This window comes from Sycon ciliatum, chromosome 4, assembly GCF_964019385.1.
Source record: "Sycon ciliatum chromosome 4, ocSycCili1.1, whole genome shotgun sequence".
Classification (NCBI taxonomy): Eukaryota; Metazoa; Porifera; class Calcarea; order Leucosolenida; family Sycettidae; genus Sycon; species Sycon ciliatum.
In genome coordinates, this window is record NC_088646.1 from 23,763,962 (window position 1) to 23,783,238 (window position 19,277).

The following is a 19,277-nucleotide window of genomic DNA, read 5'->3' on the forward strand; positions in this document are numbered from 1 at the left end:
AATTAGTGCTCTGCATGCAGCTTATATCCACACACTAACGACTGTGACCCTCCGGTGTGTTCTGGCATTTTTCACCTGCTCCACTGGCCTTGAGTTTCACCGAGAAGGTCCCTGAATAACCCGTTCTTTATGAAGCGAATGCCTTGTTTGTTAGGATGCCAATATAGTATAGCGTTATGTTTCACAGACTTCATCAAGTCCATATAGCATCTCTCTCCTTTATAATACTAGTAGTTTACAACCATCTTTCTCAAGGTCATTTCCAATGTCAAGGTCAATAAGTACCAATATACTCATACTGATACATATGCCCAGCAGCCCCTGTCTACTGTTGTAACATTTCAAAAACTAAACCTTGACCGCCAACTTACAGCGAATAGAGCTACAGGGTTTGTAGACTTTGAACAGTACGTGTACTAATTGTCTCATCTCAAAGCAGACAACAACAATGGATGTGGAAATAGAAAGTCCTCAGCAATGGACCTTGAAGCAAGGCCATTAAATTTTAGATTTGAAAACAGAGTGCCGGAGGCAGATAATATCCATGGTCTTAAAAAAAAAAGAGAGAGAAGAGGATTAGGAGGCAAGGAAGGAATAAAAAAATATGTATGAGAACATCCGAGTTTCATCTAAAACCATGCATGAAAAAATAAACAAGAAACCCAGCAGAATGATAAGCAATGGAGAGGCATTCGCCAACTTACAAAAGGATTGTTTCATGTGGACAGACAAAGAGAAGCAGACAATCTTTTCTAAATGTGTTCATGGAGGGACTGTTTTTTAGTGTGAGTTTCGTGCGGAAAAGTCAAGAACAGCAATATAATTAAACAACTATGTACATTCTGAAGCTATTCACAGCGGGAGCAGGGCAAGGACCAGCGAAACTGGCTGCAGAATCAAGAGGTGGCCGCTGGCGACGGTTGTGTTTTCTGACAAAGACGAGCCAGAAGACCGCTCATCTGCAAAAGAGAGTTGACGCCTTCTGAGATGCGAAGATGAGTCTGACCAATCTCTTTGATAAACTCCAACTTCAGATATTCGGCAAGGCTCATGGTTTTGACAACACGGAACAAATTCGTGATGATGTCGATAGGGGAATATCCCAGGTGCCAAAGGTGACTCATGATCTGGTACGCTTCGTCCAGCTGGCAATCAGCACAGTGCTGAAGCATCTTGCGAACAAGAAGTGGATGTGGCTCATCACAGACCTACAGCACAGCAAAGATCACCCACAGTAACAGTAGATGAGCGAAGAATACCATCAGTATGCCTGCCCTGCCTACTACTGTTGTGGACATTGAAATCCGGTGGAAAGACCGGGGGCCAATGCCCTTACTGCCTTAGTGTGCACACACACTGTTGTTCGCGTTCACACTGCAAAATGGACCAGAAGTGCTCACGACTGCACGGCCAGCGCCCTGTGGTCGCTTGACTTCTCAACGGATTTCAATGTTCACACCAGTAGGGCAATGGACCAAAACTCGCACTATATAAAGGTGCCTGAACACCACCTACACAGTTGCTATATCAATAGAGTGGGATGAGCGTAACAGAGGGCAGCGCAAATAACCACAGCCCAGTCAAATTGAATGAATCTATTTGACTGGGCTGTGGAGTCTGACATGCAACAATCTGTACTATTAAACGCACCTTGAACACATTTTCGCTGTTGACAAGACTGAACCCAGAGTACGTTGATTGCAGGTTGTTTAGCGCCTGCCGCATGTCTCCCTGCGCAGTGAAGACCAGCGCTTCAAGTCCGTCATCCGTGCGCGGCGTGTTCTCGGCATTGCACACCTCGACCAGGCGCGTGAGCAGCTGTGCAGTGAAGAGTAAAAACAGCAAAACACACAAATAGTAAAAACAAAAAAAAGTTAAAAACAAACAAAAAAACATGACATCTGGGCTGACATTCCCAGCTTTTACAAGTATAGTATTTGCATGGTGAGATTCTGTACTGTAGTGTAGATAACCTACTTCAAAATTGTTTTATATCCACTATACAGTGAAACTTCAGCATAAAGTATCTACAGGGGACAACAAAATCGGTACTTTATAGCCGTGGTACTGTACAATGTTATCCTTGGTCCAGTGACTGGAATGGGGTCAGGAGGGTAATCAAAAAAGTACTTTATACCCGATACAAAGAGAAAAGCATGCTATATCCAGGGTACTTTATGCTGAAGTTTCACTGTGCTTACTAGCAGCAAGAGTCCATTAACACGAGTACTGTATGCAACTGTGATCTCTTCTCTATGGGCCAGGGTCAAGTGCTACAATCTGTGCACTGCCTAAACTCAAACATCACACATTTCCTAGGATGTGAAATGAACTGTCGTCGTATGCAACTTGGAATTTACGCACCCACAGCTTGGAGATCGGGTACACACTCGAACGAATTGAGCAAACAACGGATGAGAGATTCGGAATTTGAGTGCAAGGTGTGTGATGTTACGTAATGAAGGCAGCGTGCCGCGAACTGACCCCGAATCACAGTTTATGGACTCTTACTGGCAGTAAGAACACTGGGCATAAAAGGGACTCCCACCTACATGTAGGAGTGATGCTGTGTTTGCTGTACATGACGGTATGCAAGCTACACTACAGATGTGCTAGGTGAAATTCAACCCAACGTACAACACTGGCGCCCGGCCTGGACCCGTTCCCATTACATCACTGTAGTTGTACGTGTGTGTGTGTGTGTGTGTGTGTGTGTGTGTGTGTGTGTGTGTGTGTGTGTGCCCAGCAACATTCGCACCAATTCCAGGGAGTCAGGACCCGCGCAAATTTAGAATGCCAAATGGGCACGTCGGGTCGGATTTCACCTATCATAACCATGAACACTGTGCACTGTACAGAAAGGGAACGTCATTGCCAGTGAGTGCGTTCGATTATGCCCGCGAATCGATTCATGAATCGATTCGCGCTATTCCCATCACCCCATGAGAATAGGGTGAATGGATTCCGAATTGATTCCAGGGCTCATGACGTGAAAATGGAACGACTTGAATATATATTAGCGTATTAAGTGCAACACATGTCCACAATCAATGCACGCATACCTCAGCATCGGACAGCTTGCCATATCTCAGCATGGCACAGCGCGACTGGATGGGTTCGATGATCTTGTCCGACGTGTTACACGCCAGAGCGAAACGTGTCGACTTGCTGTAGATCTCCATGATTCGCCGCAGCGCTTGCTGCGCTCCATCCGTCATGCTGTCCGCCTCGTCAAGAATTATGATTTTGTGCCGGCCGGCCGGGAGAGTAACCTACATATGGATACAAAGCCATACAAGTGAGTCAAGAAACATTTACGACCATTCTCTGTGCTTTGCATGAACTGAAGCAAGACAATAGTGGTTACGATCTCCTTTAGGTGTGTTTCATGCGGCTATAAACATAGGATTGCAAACACACGTGCATGCACATGCATGTCATGATAGCACGTATGTCAACCTAAGCCAAAACTGACTAAGGGAATGAAAAATCCGGTGTCTACCAACATAGTGCATGTTGGCTACTATCTGATTACTAGCACACAAATGTACCGTCGGGCCATCTGCATGTATAGAACATTTAGGTACGGGTCAACATTTGGATGGGCAACTAATACTGCTTCATTTTTCGTAGCAGCTTCTGTAAATGTACCGGTGGGCTGTGATGGTTGAGCGATGGTCGAGCCTGTGGGCATGCATCTTAAGGATCTCTTGTTGTAGTGGTAAAAACGAAACTGACTGCATACTATTGCTTCTGAGACATACTCAAGTGTGTAGCAAGGCACGGGGGTGAAGTAAGCATTTTTTTCCTTGTGCGCGTGCGTGCGTGTATGTGCTTGTGCGTGTACTAGTACGCATGTACCTTTCTCTGTGCGAAATTCTTGATGCGGTTTCTGACGACATCAATTCCACGCTCATTGGAAGCATTCAATTCCAGAACAGCTTCACGAAACGAAGGTCCAAGCAGTGCACGTGCTAAGCAGAGGATGCTGGTAGTTTTACCAGTTCCCGGCGGACCGGCTATAATAATATTGGGCACATTCCCCTCCTGCGCGAATACTTCCAATCGACTGATGGTCTCACCATTTCCAACAATTTGTTTCAACAATGTTGGACGATATTTCTCAACCCAGGGTAACTGATATCCACCACTCCCGGATTTCTTCGCCTTGGGCTCTCCACTGGAGGCTGCTGCTGCTTCATTACCCCTTGCATCGTCGACCTCCATTAACTCTTCACCGTCCATACTACAGTCAGCTCGAGGAGATGGCAAGAAGAACCGAAGATAACCATGCAGATGTCATGAAATAATTGAAAATACAATAGTAATTGAATGGATCGAACCACAATCTCTCATTGAAATATGGCGGGAAATGAAATGATGATGATAATGTGTCTCCCTGGTGATTCTTGCTGCGGTAAAATCTCTTGGATTTGTCCTTTCATGTGACTTGTTAGCGAGTACAGGATTTTCGCAATGGCACGATTTGTCAGGCGGGAAAGTGCCCTGAAATCCACTATTAATCGATTCCTGGGCTAAATCCCAGGCAACTGTGCATAGAATCCACTAAATCGATCGATTTAGGGGTACCTGCGCACGCGCTTTTCACTTCGATATGGCGACAAAATTCAAGCGGATTTTTCCAAAATGAACTTGAAAACAAAATTGATGAAGCGGTTCGCTGTTTTGTGTCCCAATTTTTGTGGAGAAGAGAGATAGAGAAGGTTGGAGGCGCAAGAACTTCCACAGCCTACAACCATGGTTGGTGCCAATAGTTGTCACCCTACGTAGTGTTTCCTTGGGGAATGACTAGTTGTGTGTCCTCCTTCTGTGCAGTCTCTTCAGCCTATCAGTGTCCTGAAGGCTGGTGCCGATGAGGAGAAAGCCGAAAATGCTCGTATGGTATGTTTAGAGTTACATGGAGATTTGATGATGGATTTAGTGACGTGTGGATTGGTATGAGCTATGACAGTAGTTGGTCCTGTGTTATGTGGTGCTTAGTCCTCGTTCGTGGGCGCTATCGCCATTGGAGACCTTGTAAAGACAACCTTGGGCCCCAAAGGAATGGTACGTATTACATATCCGTAGGTAGTCAGTGTGTGCTGATTGCGTTTGAGTACTGCGTGTATGCTCTGAGTGTCATTCTAGGTATATAATAATATAAGGTATTTATTGAGTTTTGAGGCCAATGTACTGTTGGAACAAGTGGTGCCATCATCCCGTTGTGCCACTAAAGTCAAAAGTGATTCAGCATATTCATCAGTTTGTGAATTTATGATCCCGCTGTTCAACTTAAAATATGGCTTGTGTACTCAGCACATCTAACATAGATTCGTCGAATGCGCTGGTATACTTTTGGCTCCTGTTTCAATTCATCAAACTCCAACACAACTCACGATTATCATGCTCCGCACAACCTAAACTTTCATCCACATCCATTTCGTAAGGTATTGACGCTGTCTGTATGTTTCCGTCACTGAGTATGGCTAATCAATGTACATTATCATGGCATACGGTAATAAGAATTTAATCACATGTGCATGGTATATAGGTACAGGTTAGCATTGGACAATACACCGGACGGTGCACCAAGTGTGCTGTGAGTGCTCAATACCGCGAAGGCAGAGCTCATTACACAGAACAACAAGAGGCAAGGCTGGGCATTGGACAATACACAATTTTATGTCTTGCCGAAGTACATAGAATTTGTCTGCAATAGTGCCAAGTGTGCGTTATTTCTAGCCCTACTCGAAGGATTTGTTTTACTCCTGTGGCTGTCCACAGGACAAGGTTCTTCTGGGGATGGACCCTACCCAGGTGGACTCCCTGCGTGTGACTAACGATGGTGCCACCATTCTCAAGTCAATTGGTGTGGATAACCCAGCTGCTAAAGTGCTTGTCGGTGAGGATATGTACTGGAGTGTTATTGGCCATTTGACTTATTTGTACGAATTCCTGCCTTTCACTTACAGTAGGTGAGTGGCGTTTGTTATTACCACACGGCACAGTTCCGCTTTATTTGTGAGCAATAATCATATTTTCTCAGCTTTAGTGGTGGTTCTCGTCTGTTCATTGTCACACGATAGATATCAGCAAGGTTCAGGATGCTGAGGTCGGTGACGGTACCACCAGTGTCACCGTGTTTGCCTGCGAGCTCCTCCGTGAAGCAGAGCAGCTTATTTCCCAACACATCCATCCTCAGACGATCATTAGCGGCTGGAGAAAGGCCGTCGACGTGGCGCGCGCAGCCCTGACCGACGTGGCACAGGACCACAGTGCTGACACAGCCCGATTCCGCGAGGACCTGCTGAATATTGCCCGCACTACCATCAGCTCCAAGATTCTCACACAGCACAAGGATCACTTTTCCAACCTTGCTGTCAACGCCGTCCTAAGAGTCAGAGTAAGGCTGCCTGTCTTTTGATTTTCACAATAATTGTTATTGTGTTTGCCATTTTGCCATCCAGGGATTGTGCTACTCTAGTACTGTTGTCAGAGAATCATTTCTGTCATTCCGACTGATCACCAGGTTGACGTTGTTGTAAAGTGTAGCTTTGGTGTAAACTACCCTGGGTGTACCGTTACACATGTACTATGGGATATAACGTTCTCTCTCTTTTTTCCGGAGGTACCTACATTACATTATACCAGTTATGTCGCCTCAGATATACAAGGCCTCAGCTGGACCATACAGGTTTTTGTGTTATTAGATAAACCTTGTTATAATTCACACATGGTTGTTGTAGTAAGGTCACCGTTTCCGAACACGGTGTCCTCCACCTTGTTTCATGCTGTCAAACCAACAACAGGTTTTTTTTGTGCGGGTGTGGTACTGAAGTTCCATTGTATGTGCTAATATTTTTCTATGTACTGTTGTTCCCGTCCAATGCCAAAGTTGATATTCTTGTCATTCAGCACTTTTGATGTATTTACTGGGTCTTGCTGGTGTTTCTTTGTTCCTTCAGAAAACCAGTATCCTTGATGCTATTCAGATCATCAAGAAGCTTGGAAGCTCCATGTCTGACTCGTACCTTGATGAAGGTAGGCCAGTGTCCAATTTGGCAGTTCGCAGGGACATTTTTGACTTGATATGATGCCTGGCCAACCATAGGATTGGCTCTAGTTCGTAGTAATGGAAAGTTCGCCTTATCAGTGTTCGTCCTAACGAGGTTTGACTGCACATACACATCTGCCCACAAAACGCTTACTAAGCTTGACAGTGCTACAACAGTATTGACATGTCTCGTTTCAAGCATGGACATGTTGCTCCTTGTAACACTGATTTGTTAAGCCGTACTAAATTTAGAACTCGGTACAATGGCGTTTTCCTTGCTGGTTACTTGCTTGTTGTCTTCTAGGATTCCTCTTGGATAAGATGCCTGGTGTGCATCAGCCCAAGCGTGTCGAGAATGCCCGTATCTTGATTGCAAATACATCCATGGATGCTGACAAGATTAAGGTAGGCTTCGTGGTGTGACCCCTGGGTGTCTGATGTACGTGTTCGTGTGAAGGTGTGTACATAGATATTGATTTTGTATATGGCACTGTCTATGTCCTGTGTGAGTGTGCAACGCAGAGTAGAACTTGTGAGTGTGCAACGCAGAGTAGAACTTGTGAGTGAAAGGAAGTTTGTTGCTGAAAATCGTGTTGGTTATAAGAACATTGTGGCGATGTTTGTGTGTTCGGTTTGTACAGATCTTTGGTTCCAGAGTTCGTGTTGACTCCACTGCAAAGGTCGCTCAGCTTGAAGCTGCCGAGCGTGTGAGTAGTTTTTTTTCTCTTTTCAACTGGTCGACCTAGCGGCCGTGTTCGTTTTCCTCTGCTGCGGTGTGAATCCTTCCCTACTTTTTGAATGACGTCTGTCTGTGTATGGGTGTGAGTTCATATGCGCACCTGCACGCTTGTACCACTGGTCAAAATTCACCTGCCAGCATTGTAATCTACTGGTTGTGTCGTCTGAGTAGTTGTCTAAGCTCCTGCGGGTGCTCTGGAGCTTCAACTACGGGTAGAGAGAAGGTGATAGAATGAGAGAAGGAGGGCAGGGGGGGGGGGGCAGGGCAAAGGTCAGCTTGGAATACGTATGTGTGCCTGCGTGTATGAAGGTATGTACCCGGGGACACAAGGGCGTGTATAGCAGGTGTATGATGATGATTCTTTTAAATAGAACACTCGTTTCATTTCTTAGAAATGTATTTCGTAACCTCTTGCCTATGTAAGCTGTGTTGGCCTGTGATGTGTTGTTGATTTAGGAGAAGATGAAGGACAAAGTTGACATGATCCTGAAGCACGACATCAATGTGTTTATTAACCGGTGGGTAGAACCAGTGGAGACTTGCTTGAGTGTGTGCGGGTGTAATACATGTGTCAAGTTGATTTAGTGATTGTGCTCGAGGTTAATCATACTATCATCTCCAGTCTTCTACGAACTGATCAGATATCCTAACATCCAAGTGCTCCTGATCACATGGTGTACACTGTAGTACCTATGGACTTGTAATGGTCGTGTTCAGTGAGTTGTGACCGCAACATTGTATTCCTACTAGTGATGATTGTGCTCTGTCGTTCTTTTTATGCAGGCAACTCATCTACAATTACCCAGAGCAGTTGTTCGCCGATGCCGGCACCATGGCTATTGAACATGCTGATTTTGAGGGTGTGGAGAGACTAGCACTTGTGACAGGTATGAACCCTCTCCCTACGGCTCTTTCCTTTTTGTTGTGATGAGTTGAGCATATTTCTTGATACCAGTATGGGCTAGCTAGTGGATATGTAGTGCGCTGCTGTATTCTCTAGTGTGGCAACACCAGGGCTGTTCATGTGGACTGGTGCTGCTGCTGCTGATGCTAGTGACAGAAACCATCAAGGCTGCACTGTGCATTGCAGTCATGGAGTTGTGAGTGTGTCGAAGTTCCCTCGTTGTGTCCAGTATATCACAGATTCACTGCTTATTGAGGAAAGCGTTCAGCTTGGTGTCTTTTGATGACCACTGTATTTTGCACATCAGCAAAAAATCAGCTTTCACAATTTCCTTTTGATGTTGACTGTGAACATGTATGTCCATTGATCACTCTGTGCTTTGGATAGGTGGTGAGATTGTGTCCACTTTCGGAAACCCCGAGAAAGTCAAGCTCGGAAAGTGCGATCTGATCGAGCAGGTCATGATTGGCGAGGATAAGGTACGATCTCTTGCTTTCAGCCGTCGGACTGGCTGATTAATGAGTTTAGTTCACTTCGCGTCAGTCCTGTGTTGTGTGTCTTTTATATTGTTGCTGTTTGGCAATCGAATTCATTCTGCATGACCAGTGTGACTTGCAAACCCAACTTATTACAAAACGAACCTGTTGATTGTGATAATCTTCAGAAAAAATAACTCTTGCCCCTTGGTGTCAGGAAAGCACTTTTATATCATATGAAGGAGCCGTGAAAGGTCCAATGCGTCTGTGCTGTCTTGCTTCATGCACATTCCTAGCTCTCAGCATCACTTGTTTGTATTCATGACATGTCCAGAATCCATCAAAGTGCTAGTAGTTCCTTCTGTTCTCTTGTTCTTATGCTGTGTGCAGCTAATGCGCTTCAGTGGAGTTGCTCTTGGTGAAGCATGCACCGTCGTACTCCGCGGTGCAACGCAGCAGATTCTGGACGAGGCCGAGAGGTCTCTTCATGATGCTCTGTGTGTGCTTTCACAGACTGTGAAAGAGCCACGCACAGTCTTTGGTGGCGGTGAGTTTGGGCCCCGGGAAGTGCATGAAGCTGTTTGGTGTTTGTCCTTGTGCTGCCTTTCCCTCTTTCTTCTGTTGAATTGTGACGTTGCCTTCTGAGAAGTTGTACTTGTGGCCTGAGTCGACCGTACATGAGGACTGTTTGTATACAAAAAGTCATAATGATTATCTTTTGCGTGCCTTGCTCAGGAGCACATACTCGCAGTATATAGTTATAGGCCGGGTACACACTGATGTGAGAGCATAACTTTTAAAAGCCTGTAGGACAGCTTGGCTGTAGCACTGAGTTTTTTTGGAATCTGCAAAGCACCCAGTTGGTCCAGGAGAATGTGCTCAGATGACATCTTGATCCCATTGTGTATGTGTCCTATTGCCATTCACATGCTGAGGCATGCATGTATACCGGTAAGTGCTGTGTTGCAGGTGTTTGAAACAGCGATCAATGTTCCGTATTTCTCTGTGGTGTTTCTCTGGGCGTGCAGGTTGCAGTGAGATGCTGATGGCCAACGCTGTTTCACAGCTTGCCTCTAAGACTGCCGGAAAGGAGAGCATGGCCATGGAGAGCTTCGCAAAGGCTCTTAGACAGGTACAGTGATGAAATCTGCAATGTTTGAGAACGCTAATATCCATTGTGCTTAGGGTCATTTTAAATCTTATGGCTCTTTCGCTATAAAGCTGCCTTCAGCGCATGGCAATTTGAAGTATGGTGATTGCCGTGTTCATTAGGTCAGCAACATAGACAGTAGTGCTCCTCTCTGGCACGACTCTGGTTCTGTCGGGTGGGTCAACTGGTCCAGCTCTGTGCTTTTTCACTGCTGTCTGCTTTTGCCTACTCGGCAAGATGTGGCTAATCTGAAATGGATTGGTCTGTAGTTGGCAGCATGTTCCACAGCTTTGGTCACAACCTTTCGTTTCATTGACTCCCTAGTCATTTGGTGTACATGCCTTTGGGCAAGTGCTCTGTACACTGTACTATGATTTTCTCTTGTACTGATAATTTAGTACAATGCGCACTCAGTAAAATACTTCTGTGTGCACGTTTTGTGTGTGTAGCTCCCCACGATCATCGCAGACAATGCTGGCTATGACAGTGCCGAGTTGGTCTCATCTCTGCGCGCTGCTCACACAGAGGGCAAGCAAACGTCCGGTCTTGGTAAGCGAGTGTTGTGCGTTTGTTTGTATCCACTTACTATGGTGCGATGAGCCCCCAAGCTGCGTCATATTTTCAAGTGCACTAGTACTGTAGGTTGGAGATTTGGGGGTGTCGGTCGTTGTCCGTAGTCGATTGAGTCGTCTCCAGTATTCCTTCCCAATCTCTCTCTCTCTCTCTCTCTCTCTCTCTACCTCTCTCTCTCTCTCTCTCTCTCTTACACTTACTCTCCAAGAGTACATAACCCCCCAAGAGTGTGCAACTCCCACATACCCTGCTGTCCCGACAGAATTTCAAGTCGACGTCATTATTTATGATGCAATGCTCCTTGCACCAGTGATTTACAACATGTGTACGGGTGTCAACGCATCACACGTTTTGTCTGCAATAATTTGTACAGGATCAGATGGGCTTCGGTCCCCCACACGTTCCGGATTCGTCTGATAATCCGTGTACAGTGCGCATTGCATCATAAAAATTACGTCAATTTGAAATTCTGTCGGGACAGCACCCATAGTCGAATTGCACACTCTTGGAGGGTTATGTACTCTTGCTCTCTCTCTTACTCTTACTCTCTACCTCTCCTCTTTAACCCTTTACCGGCAGCCCCATACTTGAATGCGTCGTAAACGACGCATTCGACATGCATACTAAAACTATGCCTGGTATGACAGGAAGCATCAGCCCACGGGGATTTCCCGTGGCCCTCACACAGCCTGGGTATGATGCTATCCGTAGCTGAAGAGATCTACACGTGTCCCATTTGATTTCTTTGAGAACTGCGCGATCGAAATCTTACGGAAATACACGCGCGCCGACAATGCCGTCTGCCTCCGTCAAAACGTCGTCAGATGCATTTCCTCTTGCGCAGTGAGTTCCTTTCGTCCTCAGATGACTTCTCCGACGAGGACCTAGCAGACCTTTGCTCTGGGACCGACGACAGATAGATGATACTTTGTTCCAGCCGCCGATGCAAGCGAATTTCAAATTGCGGAGCGGAGCGCACGCCAAGTAAATTCTCACGCAAATATCGGGAGCTCCAGCCGCTGAAGACGATGTCGTCGTGATGTACCTGGAAGAATCTGATGGTGCTTATGGTGGGAAAGCCATCGAGAGCGATCCCCGTGTCGACAGTCTCCCAGAGACGGAATTTTAGGCCATCGACTTTCTACGTACCTGATTGACGGCAGCGCAGCGCGACATGCGCACGACCTTACGGAGCCATCGGACAGCGATTCTGGGGCGATGCTGCTCTGAATTGCGAGCGAGGCACGGCCACTGAAGTCTCTGATGGCTATGGCGTTCGTTTCCGCTCCGAAGTCGACTTGTTTTGGCAGTATCATGTCAATGACGGAATCTGACGATTTGCACTATGTACAATTTCCGTGTTTAGACGTATAGGTGCCAATTTAGCAGCGTATGTGTGTGGTATGTGAAAATATATTTTTCCATGGTCAAGAAGTAGTACCAGACTTCCAAGAAAACATAACTTGCACATACAAAATGTGCCCTCGTTGTGAGTTATTGGCATCCTTCTCAATGTTATGGATTTCATATACAAAATGCACTTGCCGGCAAAGGGTTAACTTTATGGCTATCCTTTCATGTCTAAACATGACTCATGCTCATATTGCTGTTATCCTGTTTAGATATGGAGCTTGGTGAGGTCGGAGACATGGCCCAGCTGGGCATCACCGAGTCATACCTCGTAAAGCGCCAGATCCTTCTCTCGGCAGCAGAAGCAGCAGAGATGATCCTTCGCGTAGATGACATCATTCGGGCAGCACCCAGGTGAGCCATTGCCTACTTTCATTCAGACTGACATTGAAATGTTACAGCCGTGCTCATTGGCTAAATCCATCAGTGCACAATCCATTGTTCATAGTGGTTGGTTCGCATGTTTACGGTACCCACCGGGGCGCCTCTCACGGTCTTTCTAGTAGCATACACGTAGATGGATCAGTGCTGTGCCTAACAGCTTCATGCACTATATCAGGGATGGACTCGGCCAGGAAATGTGGACAATGTTCAACCCTTCCCCATTGCCGATTCATCTTGTATGAACCCAGTTGTTATCAAGAGTTCATCAGCTCCCAAGAGTGTGCAACTCTGATACACTTGCTATGGGGTTCGCAGACGGCGGAAACTCACATCACACGGTGTAGTGTTCCCGTTGAACGTTTCCAAGCCGTCTTTAGCGAGTAGCGGAGTAATACAAAAGCTCTCTCTGTGACAGAAACTCCCTGTGCGTATGCAACTCCTCAGCATGATCATGGCAGATATTCGTATTACGCACACGCTATCTTTAGTATCAAGAGTGCATAAACAAGAGTATGCAATTGTGGTTATGGGTCCGTACGCGGCACGTTGCCTTCATTACGTAGCTTGCTCTGAGAGCATGCACTCAAACCCACAATTTATCGTACAAGCACATCCGTTTTTGCTCTATTCTTTCCAGTACCTACGTGATCTCTAAATGTTGGCGCATGATCCCCAGTTCCATATGAAAGTTCATTTCAAACCAAAGGGAAAAGGTGGTTTTTGATTTTCCGCAGTGCGCAGACTGCAGCTGAAAGATGTGATGAAGGCAGTCTGCTGCACACCTGGCCCATAGAAAAGAGATGACAGTTCAGCATACTCTAAGTCTTGTTTATGGACTCTTGATAGTATCAAGAGGAAATAAGCTCCCAAGAGAGTGCAACTCTGCATATGGGATCTCCGACTGCGAAAACTCACATCACGTGTCTCAGGCACGTTTTGTACTACATCCAACTAAGGATAGCGAATATCTGCTGTGATCTTGCTGGCGAGTTGCACACGCACAGTGAGTTTCTGTCAGAGAGTGCTTTTTTTATTACTCCACTGCTTGGTAAAAATGGGCTGGAAACGTACATCTGGGACACTACACAACGTGGTATGAGTTTTCGCCGTTGGCGAACCCCATAGAATGGGTATCAGAAGTTGTACATTCTTGGGAGCTTATATACTCTTGGTAGTATGAAACATAGCTGCGACACGTGATGTGAGTTTTCGCCGAAGTTGTGCGCTACCTCTTTTACATGTTCATATTATGCTTGTAGTTGCTTGTCTTGACATGCAGTTTGTCTTGTTGTTGCCGTCTGTGTGATTTCTTTTTGCAGGCAACGCCGGTAACCTCAGACATCAAACTTTCTCTACTCTCTCTCACTGAGCCACCACAAAACATGTTCCTTTACTGATGATATACAGTCGATCTGCTGTGCTATGATTTTCATACTATGACTCACTTTTTTAACGAAATGAAAAAAACTAAACAGCATTCAGAACTGGCTTGCCATCTGTGCTATGGACTGAATTTGGGGAGGGGGCTATAACATAATATACATGATAGCAGAAGAATACTATAGTTAAAGCAGCACTATGGGATTGCATGCTAAGCGATATCTAGTGAATGTCTGTAGACAGAATTTGTTTTGATGTGAAAGTGTGACGTGCACTGGGATGACTCAAGAGGAGTCTGCTAAGCAATAATAAGTTAAGCCTGTAAGAAAAAAAGTCTATAAAGTGTGTCTGATATCCCGTATTTACGGTGCACAGTACACATGGAAGTAAATACTTTTGGAGCGAAGATACGAATAGGTGTTGTCAAAGTGCAGTACATAGTAGCCGGGCTGTGTGGGCTTGTGGCTGCCACAGATGACTTCCTCGTGAGAGTTGACTCGCCGTGGCTCAAGTATTCTATTCTTGGGATCAAATGCATTCTTTTCCTCTGCTGGAAGTTGGCCTGGGTAGAAGTCGACGGCAAACGAGATGTCATAGTCAACAGTTGCGAATTGCCAGAAGACAGAATGGGAGAGAGTCTCGATAGGAACTCGAATGTACAGCGTATCACTGCGATTGACAGTAACGTTCTTACACTCTGTGCTTTCTGTGAATTCCTTTACACCCGGCCTGGTCCAAATTGCTGCTGCTGCTGACGCCAAGAGTGCAGGCGGTACTTCTTGATTGCCTCTTGTCACACTGCCATTGCCCGTAGAGCCAGTACTCTGGGTGTAGCAAAAGGGACATACATGCACATGTAAACACAGCCACATTCAGAATTATTCCAAAAGACACATCAAGCACATGGATGTACCAGTGGTAGAAGAGGCACGGTACATTTCTGTACCTATTTCGCATGTTCACTCACACGGTACCACACTACCAAGTACCAGTAAGGTATGCTTCTTTTCTTCCCCTTCATGTCGCGTCTGCTGAATCTTACAGTACAAGTGCTGGCAGACAGTTTCCACTCATAAATAAACACTCCAGACAGGGTTCCTCTGCAGCTCCGTTGCTCGTCATCCTCGGCTTGAAACGTCATCATTACCATAGTGGCCGCGGTTCGAGCTGGAGCTGCGAGGCCGCGGCTCACCACGAGCTTTCGCTATGATTCTTGATCAAAAACTGCGAGCCGCGGTCGCAGCTCGACCTGTTTGCTGTAAAACGTCACCAAAAAACGTGGAGCACGACCGCGGTACCGCGAGTGTCAGTGGAACCGCGCTGCTCCGCTGCATGCAGCCAAGTGCAGCGGAGCCGCAGTGGAACCCGGCCCTCAGGCATCACCAGGGAGTACTCGCTACACATGCTTCCTCCTGTGATACGCATGTACACCATGATTTTATTCAACCTTACCACAGTACACATACACACACAATCCTTTGGTTTTCTGTGGAAATTGGAAATGTTCCTTTTTCGGCTTGTTTTTGTCAGATTGTGAATCTTCGGACAGTGTCCGATCACTTGGATGCCCTGCAGTCACCCAGCAGCTGCTTCCTTAGGCAAACTACAGCTACATTGTATAAGTCTTATCAGGACTTCCAGAGTACTGTAAGACATGTATATATAACGAGGAAGTAAATCTAACGCTTTAACGGATGACATTTCTTCGTTATTAAGATCCGTTGAGGCCATACTGCTTCATATATGTTGTGTGTGGATATGCCGGAATACTGCAAGGTCGTTAAACACATCTACTCGTTAACCTATGAATTTTGGACAATCGTTAAATTTGCGACTCGTTATAATATTTAACATGTCTTACAGTACTTTAGAGTTGTAGAGATGCCGAACCCTGCCATCCCACCCACCAGTAAGTTACATCCAAGAGGGGAGTGAAGCCCCATGGTCACAACGATGACAGGTACAGTGATAGAGATAAAAGAAATGAGAGAGAGAGAGAGAGAGAGAGAGAGAGAGAGAGAGAGAGAGAGAGAGAGAGAGAGAGAGAGAGAGAGAGAGAGAGAGGCTACTCACCAAAGCTGCCTGGCTGGCCTGCGCCGTTGACTTAACACAGTGATTACCAGCTGAAGTGGGATAAGATGACTCAGTGGTGGTTGGAGTGCTTGAGTTCCTAGCCACCGCTGCAGGTGCTGGCGCCAGATCCACTTTAACTCCTTCATGTTGCTTCTGGAGCACATTTTGCTGTTGTTCATAGACTGATGCGCGCTGGTTACGTTCTTTTTCCAGCTCCTCTTCATGATGCGATAAAAGAGTGACATTAGAGGAGTCATTCTTCTTAGCTTCCGCTTCTTCTCGCTTCTTTCTTTCGGCCTCGCGCTGAGCAACGCGTTCCCTCTCCATGCGGTTAAACTTGTCCCGTTTTGCCTTCATCATCGCCGCCTCAAAGCTTTTCCCTGACGTTTTGAGCATTAGCTGGCAAAAGCCAGCCTTAGCTGCAGATGTACTCAAGGTACCCAGCTGTTCCCATGCTTTCCTGTGACGAGAGTGAGAGAGAGAGAGAGAGAGAGAGAGAGAGAGAGAGAGAGAGAGAGAGAGAGAGAGAGAGAGAGAGAGAGAGAGAGAGAGAGAGAGGAGCTGAAGCAGTCACCACATGGTCAATAGCCAGCATTTCTAAAGCTGGTTGAAATTGAAGAATAAATCACAATGGCCATGTACTCTTTCTTCACAGCGCAATGGCAAGGACACTAACAATGAATCAGCAGTTCCCCAAAGCCTCAGAATATGAACCCCTTCTCTGGCCCATCTTCAATCACAGATACAGATAATCACTGCCAGTCTCTGAAACAAATTGCAAAAGTCCCCTTTCAGGAGCCATTCGGCTACAGGTGATAATATTACATAAGATAAAATTTCATCCACTCTTGCAATCTTGGTCGACTACCAGTACCGAGTGCAAAACAAGTGCTGCTCAACATACACATGCACAACCAGAGTGATACAATGGAACTGGTCCACAGCACCAGCTTTACACTTTGGTTTGGATTTCACCTAGCACAACTGTAGATGCACCGTACTGGCATGCTCTTTGACTTACCGACGGTCATTTCCAACAAAGTCCAACCAGCCAGATGTCGGAGCCTTTTCCGGCTGGAAGCCGCCGTACGTGGCTTGCTTGTAAAAGGCTGACAAGTTGTTTTTATCTCCATAGGTTAGTTCAAGATAGTCTCGCTCTGCACCACAGGGAGAAAAGAAAGGATTGGCTGAGTGTGGTCGGCCTTGTCATACTCATTACTGCCATTGCACTGTTGCAATCATTGATATGAAAACTGGCACCTCGGCTAACCCCAAAAATTAAAAAAGAAAACAAGCAGCAGAAGGACCATTCTAAAAGTCATAGGATCTAGTCACCTAATAGCTGCTGCCTGCGTGCTTCAAGGCTAAATCCTACCGAGCTACACTCCGATAGTCCACATGGAGATTAGAGGGTACCTGCAGTCTACCTAGCAAAATATGCCCCCCCCCCCCCTCCCCAGAACAAGGACTGAGCCATATCGGAATGTGAAGCCCAGTGCTCGTCTTGTGAGGATGACATAGCACCCGGTGATTGTCTGCCCCAAGAACTCCATTACATGTGCAGTGTTTTTCCTACCATACATTCTGTGTCCCTTGAAGCAAATTTCGGATACTGTAATCTTGAACTTAAGCATTCCAAATTATTGTTCCACTGGCAGTCTATTACTGGATGCAAATCAGATCAGCCCATACAACAACTTAGTACATTCCTAGGAAAAACCCTGCAAGCGCTTGTGCGTGTTTGTGTGTGCGTGCGTGCGCGCGCGTGTGTGTGTGTGTGTGTGTGTGTGTGTGTGTGAGGTGTGGTGAGCCGGGATCATTTTCAAGTCCACCCAGATTTTTGGGGATTTCAGGGGGTCGGCCGTTGGGCGGTTCAATAGCCAATTGAGTCATCTTTCCAATATTCCTTTTTAATCTCTCTCCCCTCTCCCGGGGAGACCGACGTGAACAGTTTTGGCAGTGAGCAACAAGCACAAGTGTGTGTGTGTGTGTGTGGCTTTGTCAGTTGTGTGCATTAGACAGTTATTTCGCGCAGGTCTTGATCTGTCTCATTCAGATCTTGTTCGCTATCGTTGCTATAAAAGAAAATCTGTGGGTGCACATCCAGTGCATTAGCAGATTTGCATGCTTCTCTTGCGACGGGCGTATACATGGTATGTGTGTGTGTGTGTGTGTGTGTGTGTGTGTGTGTGTGTGTGTGTGTGTGTGTGTATGTGTGTGTGGCTTTGCCAGTTGTGTGGATTAGACAGTTATCTCGCGCAGGTCTTGATCTGTCTCATTCAGATCTTGTTCGCTATCGTTGCTATAAGAGAAAATCTGTGGGTGCCCATCCTGTGCATTTGCAGATTTGCGTGCTTATCTTGCGACGGGCGTATACATGGTACATGGTACATGGTGTGTGTGTGTGTGTGTGTGTGTGTGTGTGTGTGTGTGTGTGTGTGTGTGTGTGTGAGAGAGAGAGAGAGAGAGAGAGAGAGAGAGAGAGAGAGAGAGAGAGAGAGAGAGAGAGAGAGAGAGAGAGAGAGAGAGAGAGAGAGAGAGAGAGAGAGAGAGAGAGAGAGAGAGAGAGAGAGAGAGAGAGAGAGAGAGAGTGTGTGTGTGTGTGTGTGTGTGTGTGTGTGTGCGTAACCAACCTTTTCTGTACAAAGCCAATGCCACAGGATATGCTTCTTCGCACGTGAGGCCATATCTAGTCAGAAAGGGATCACTGTCCTGCTTGCTGAGACCGTTCTTCGACATTACTGAACACAAAAGTTCAACTTACTTTCCACAACAAGACTATTTCCGCGTTACCAAGTAGAACACAAAGTGTGGACATGAAGAGAGATATCCTAAACGTCTAGTCGGGAACCTAAAAGCGGTAACATACTAACTTTTCAAATGTTGAATGCCGCAATGATATTATGATGTACAAGACTCGTACTTCCTGAGATGTCAATCTAATTTTTTTCAACAACAGTCAACAAACAACATTGCAACATTGCAGGTAGTACTAAAAAAACGGTTTTCAGTACCCCTGCATCATGAACGGAAGCCTTGCATATGCACCGGGCCGGGGCGGTAGACGTCGACCACGTAGGCACCGGTCACCGTCGACGGTAGAGTAGTGAAATACTTACTCAGAGTTACCAGTT

At 46.2% G+C, this 19,277-nt stretch overlaps 3 protein-coding genes across 3 annotated transcripts; 1 reads left to right on the forward strand and 2 right to left on the reverse strand.

Annotated features, from left to right (window-relative positions):
• Window positions 1–408: 408 nt before the first annotated feature.
• On the reverse strand, window positions 409–4,334 carry LOC135815143 (replication factor C subunit 2-like). The gene is made up of 4 exons (XM_065328393.1): window positions 3,862–4,334; window positions 3,063–3,272; window positions 1,651–1,818; window positions 409–1,208 (listed from the first exon to the last, which is right to left on the reverse strand). The coding sequence occupies exons 1-4, from the start codon at window positions 4,243–4,245 to the stop codon at window positions 897–899; spliced, it is 1,074 nt and encodes a 357-aa protein (XP_065184465.1). The 5' UTR covers window positions 4,246–4,334; the 3' UTR covers window positions 409–896.
• A 331-nt stretch (window positions 4,335–4,665) lies between these two features.
• Window positions 4,666–14,178, forward strand: LOC135815144 (T-complex protein 1 subunit beta-like). Its single transcript, XM_065328394.1, has 16 exons — window positions 4,666–4,761; window positions 4,837–4,902; window positions 5,002–5,067; window positions 5,785–5,902; window positions 6,087–6,403; window positions 6,966–7,041; window positions 7,359–7,459; window positions 7,696–7,761; window positions 8,250–8,311; window positions 8,577–8,680; window positions 9,085–9,176; window positions 9,564–9,720; window positions 10,202–10,305; window positions 10,773–10,872; window positions 12,519–12,660; window positions 14,010–14,178. The coding sequence occupies exons 1-16, from the start codon at window positions 4,759–4,761 to the stop codon at window positions 14,020–14,022; spliced, it is 1,587 nt and encodes a 528-aa protein (XP_065184466.1). The 5' UTR covers window positions 4,666–4,758; the 3' UTR covers window positions 14,023–14,178.
• Window positions 14,114–19,121, reverse strand: LOC135815145 (Golgi resident protein GCP60-like). The gene is made up of 4 exons (XM_065328395.1): window positions 18,777–19,121; window positions 17,165–17,300; window positions 16,144–16,603; window positions 14,114–14,894 (listed from the first exon to the last, which is right to left on the reverse strand). The coding sequence occupies exons 1-4, from the start codon at window positions 18,880–18,882 to the stop codon at window positions 14,433–14,435; spliced, it is 1,164 nt and encodes a 387-aa protein (XP_065184467.1). The 5' UTR covers window positions 18,883–19,121; the 3' UTR covers window positions 14,114–14,432.
• Between the last annotated feature and the right edge of the window lie 156 nt (window positions 19,122–19,277).

Excerpts from the sequence above, each read along its gene's own strand:
- LOC135815143 (XM_065328393.1), bottom strand. The coding sequence starts at position 4,245 with ATGGACGGTGAAGAGTTAATGGAGGTCGACGATGCAAGGGGTAATGAA. Across the intron at positions 1,819-3,062 it reads GCAAGCTGTCCGATGCTGAG|CTGCTCACGCGCCTGGTCGA; the intron begins GTATGCGTGCAT and ends TTCACTGCACAG. Across the intron at positions 1,209-1,650 it reads ACAGCGAAAATGTGTTCAAG|GTCTGTGATGAGCCACATCC; the intron begins GTGCGTTTAATA and ends GCTGTGCTGTAG.
- LOC135815144 (XM_065328394.1), top strand. Across the intron at positions 5,068-5,784 it reads CCTTGGGCCCCAAAGGAATG|GACAAGGTTCTTCTGGGGAT; the intron begins GTACGTATTACA and ends GGCTGTCCACAG. Across the intron at positions 9,721-10,201 it reads ACGCACAGTCTTTGGTGGCG|GTTGCAGTGAGATGCTGATG; the intron begins GTGAGTTTGGGC and ends CTGGGCGTGCAG.
- LOC135815145 (XM_065328395.1), bottom strand. The coding sequence starts at position 18,882 with ATGTCGAAGAACGGTCTCAGCAAGCAGGACAGTGATCCCTTTCTGACT. Across the intron at positions 17,301-18,776 it reads ATTGGCTTTGTACAGAAAAG|AGCGAGACTATCTTGAACTA; the intron begins GTTGGTTACGCA and ends CCTGTGGTGCAG. Across the intron at positions 16,604-17,164 it reads TTTGTTGGAAATGACCGTCG|GAAAGCATGGGAACAGCTGG; the intron begins GTAAGTCAAAGA and ends CTCTCGTCACAG.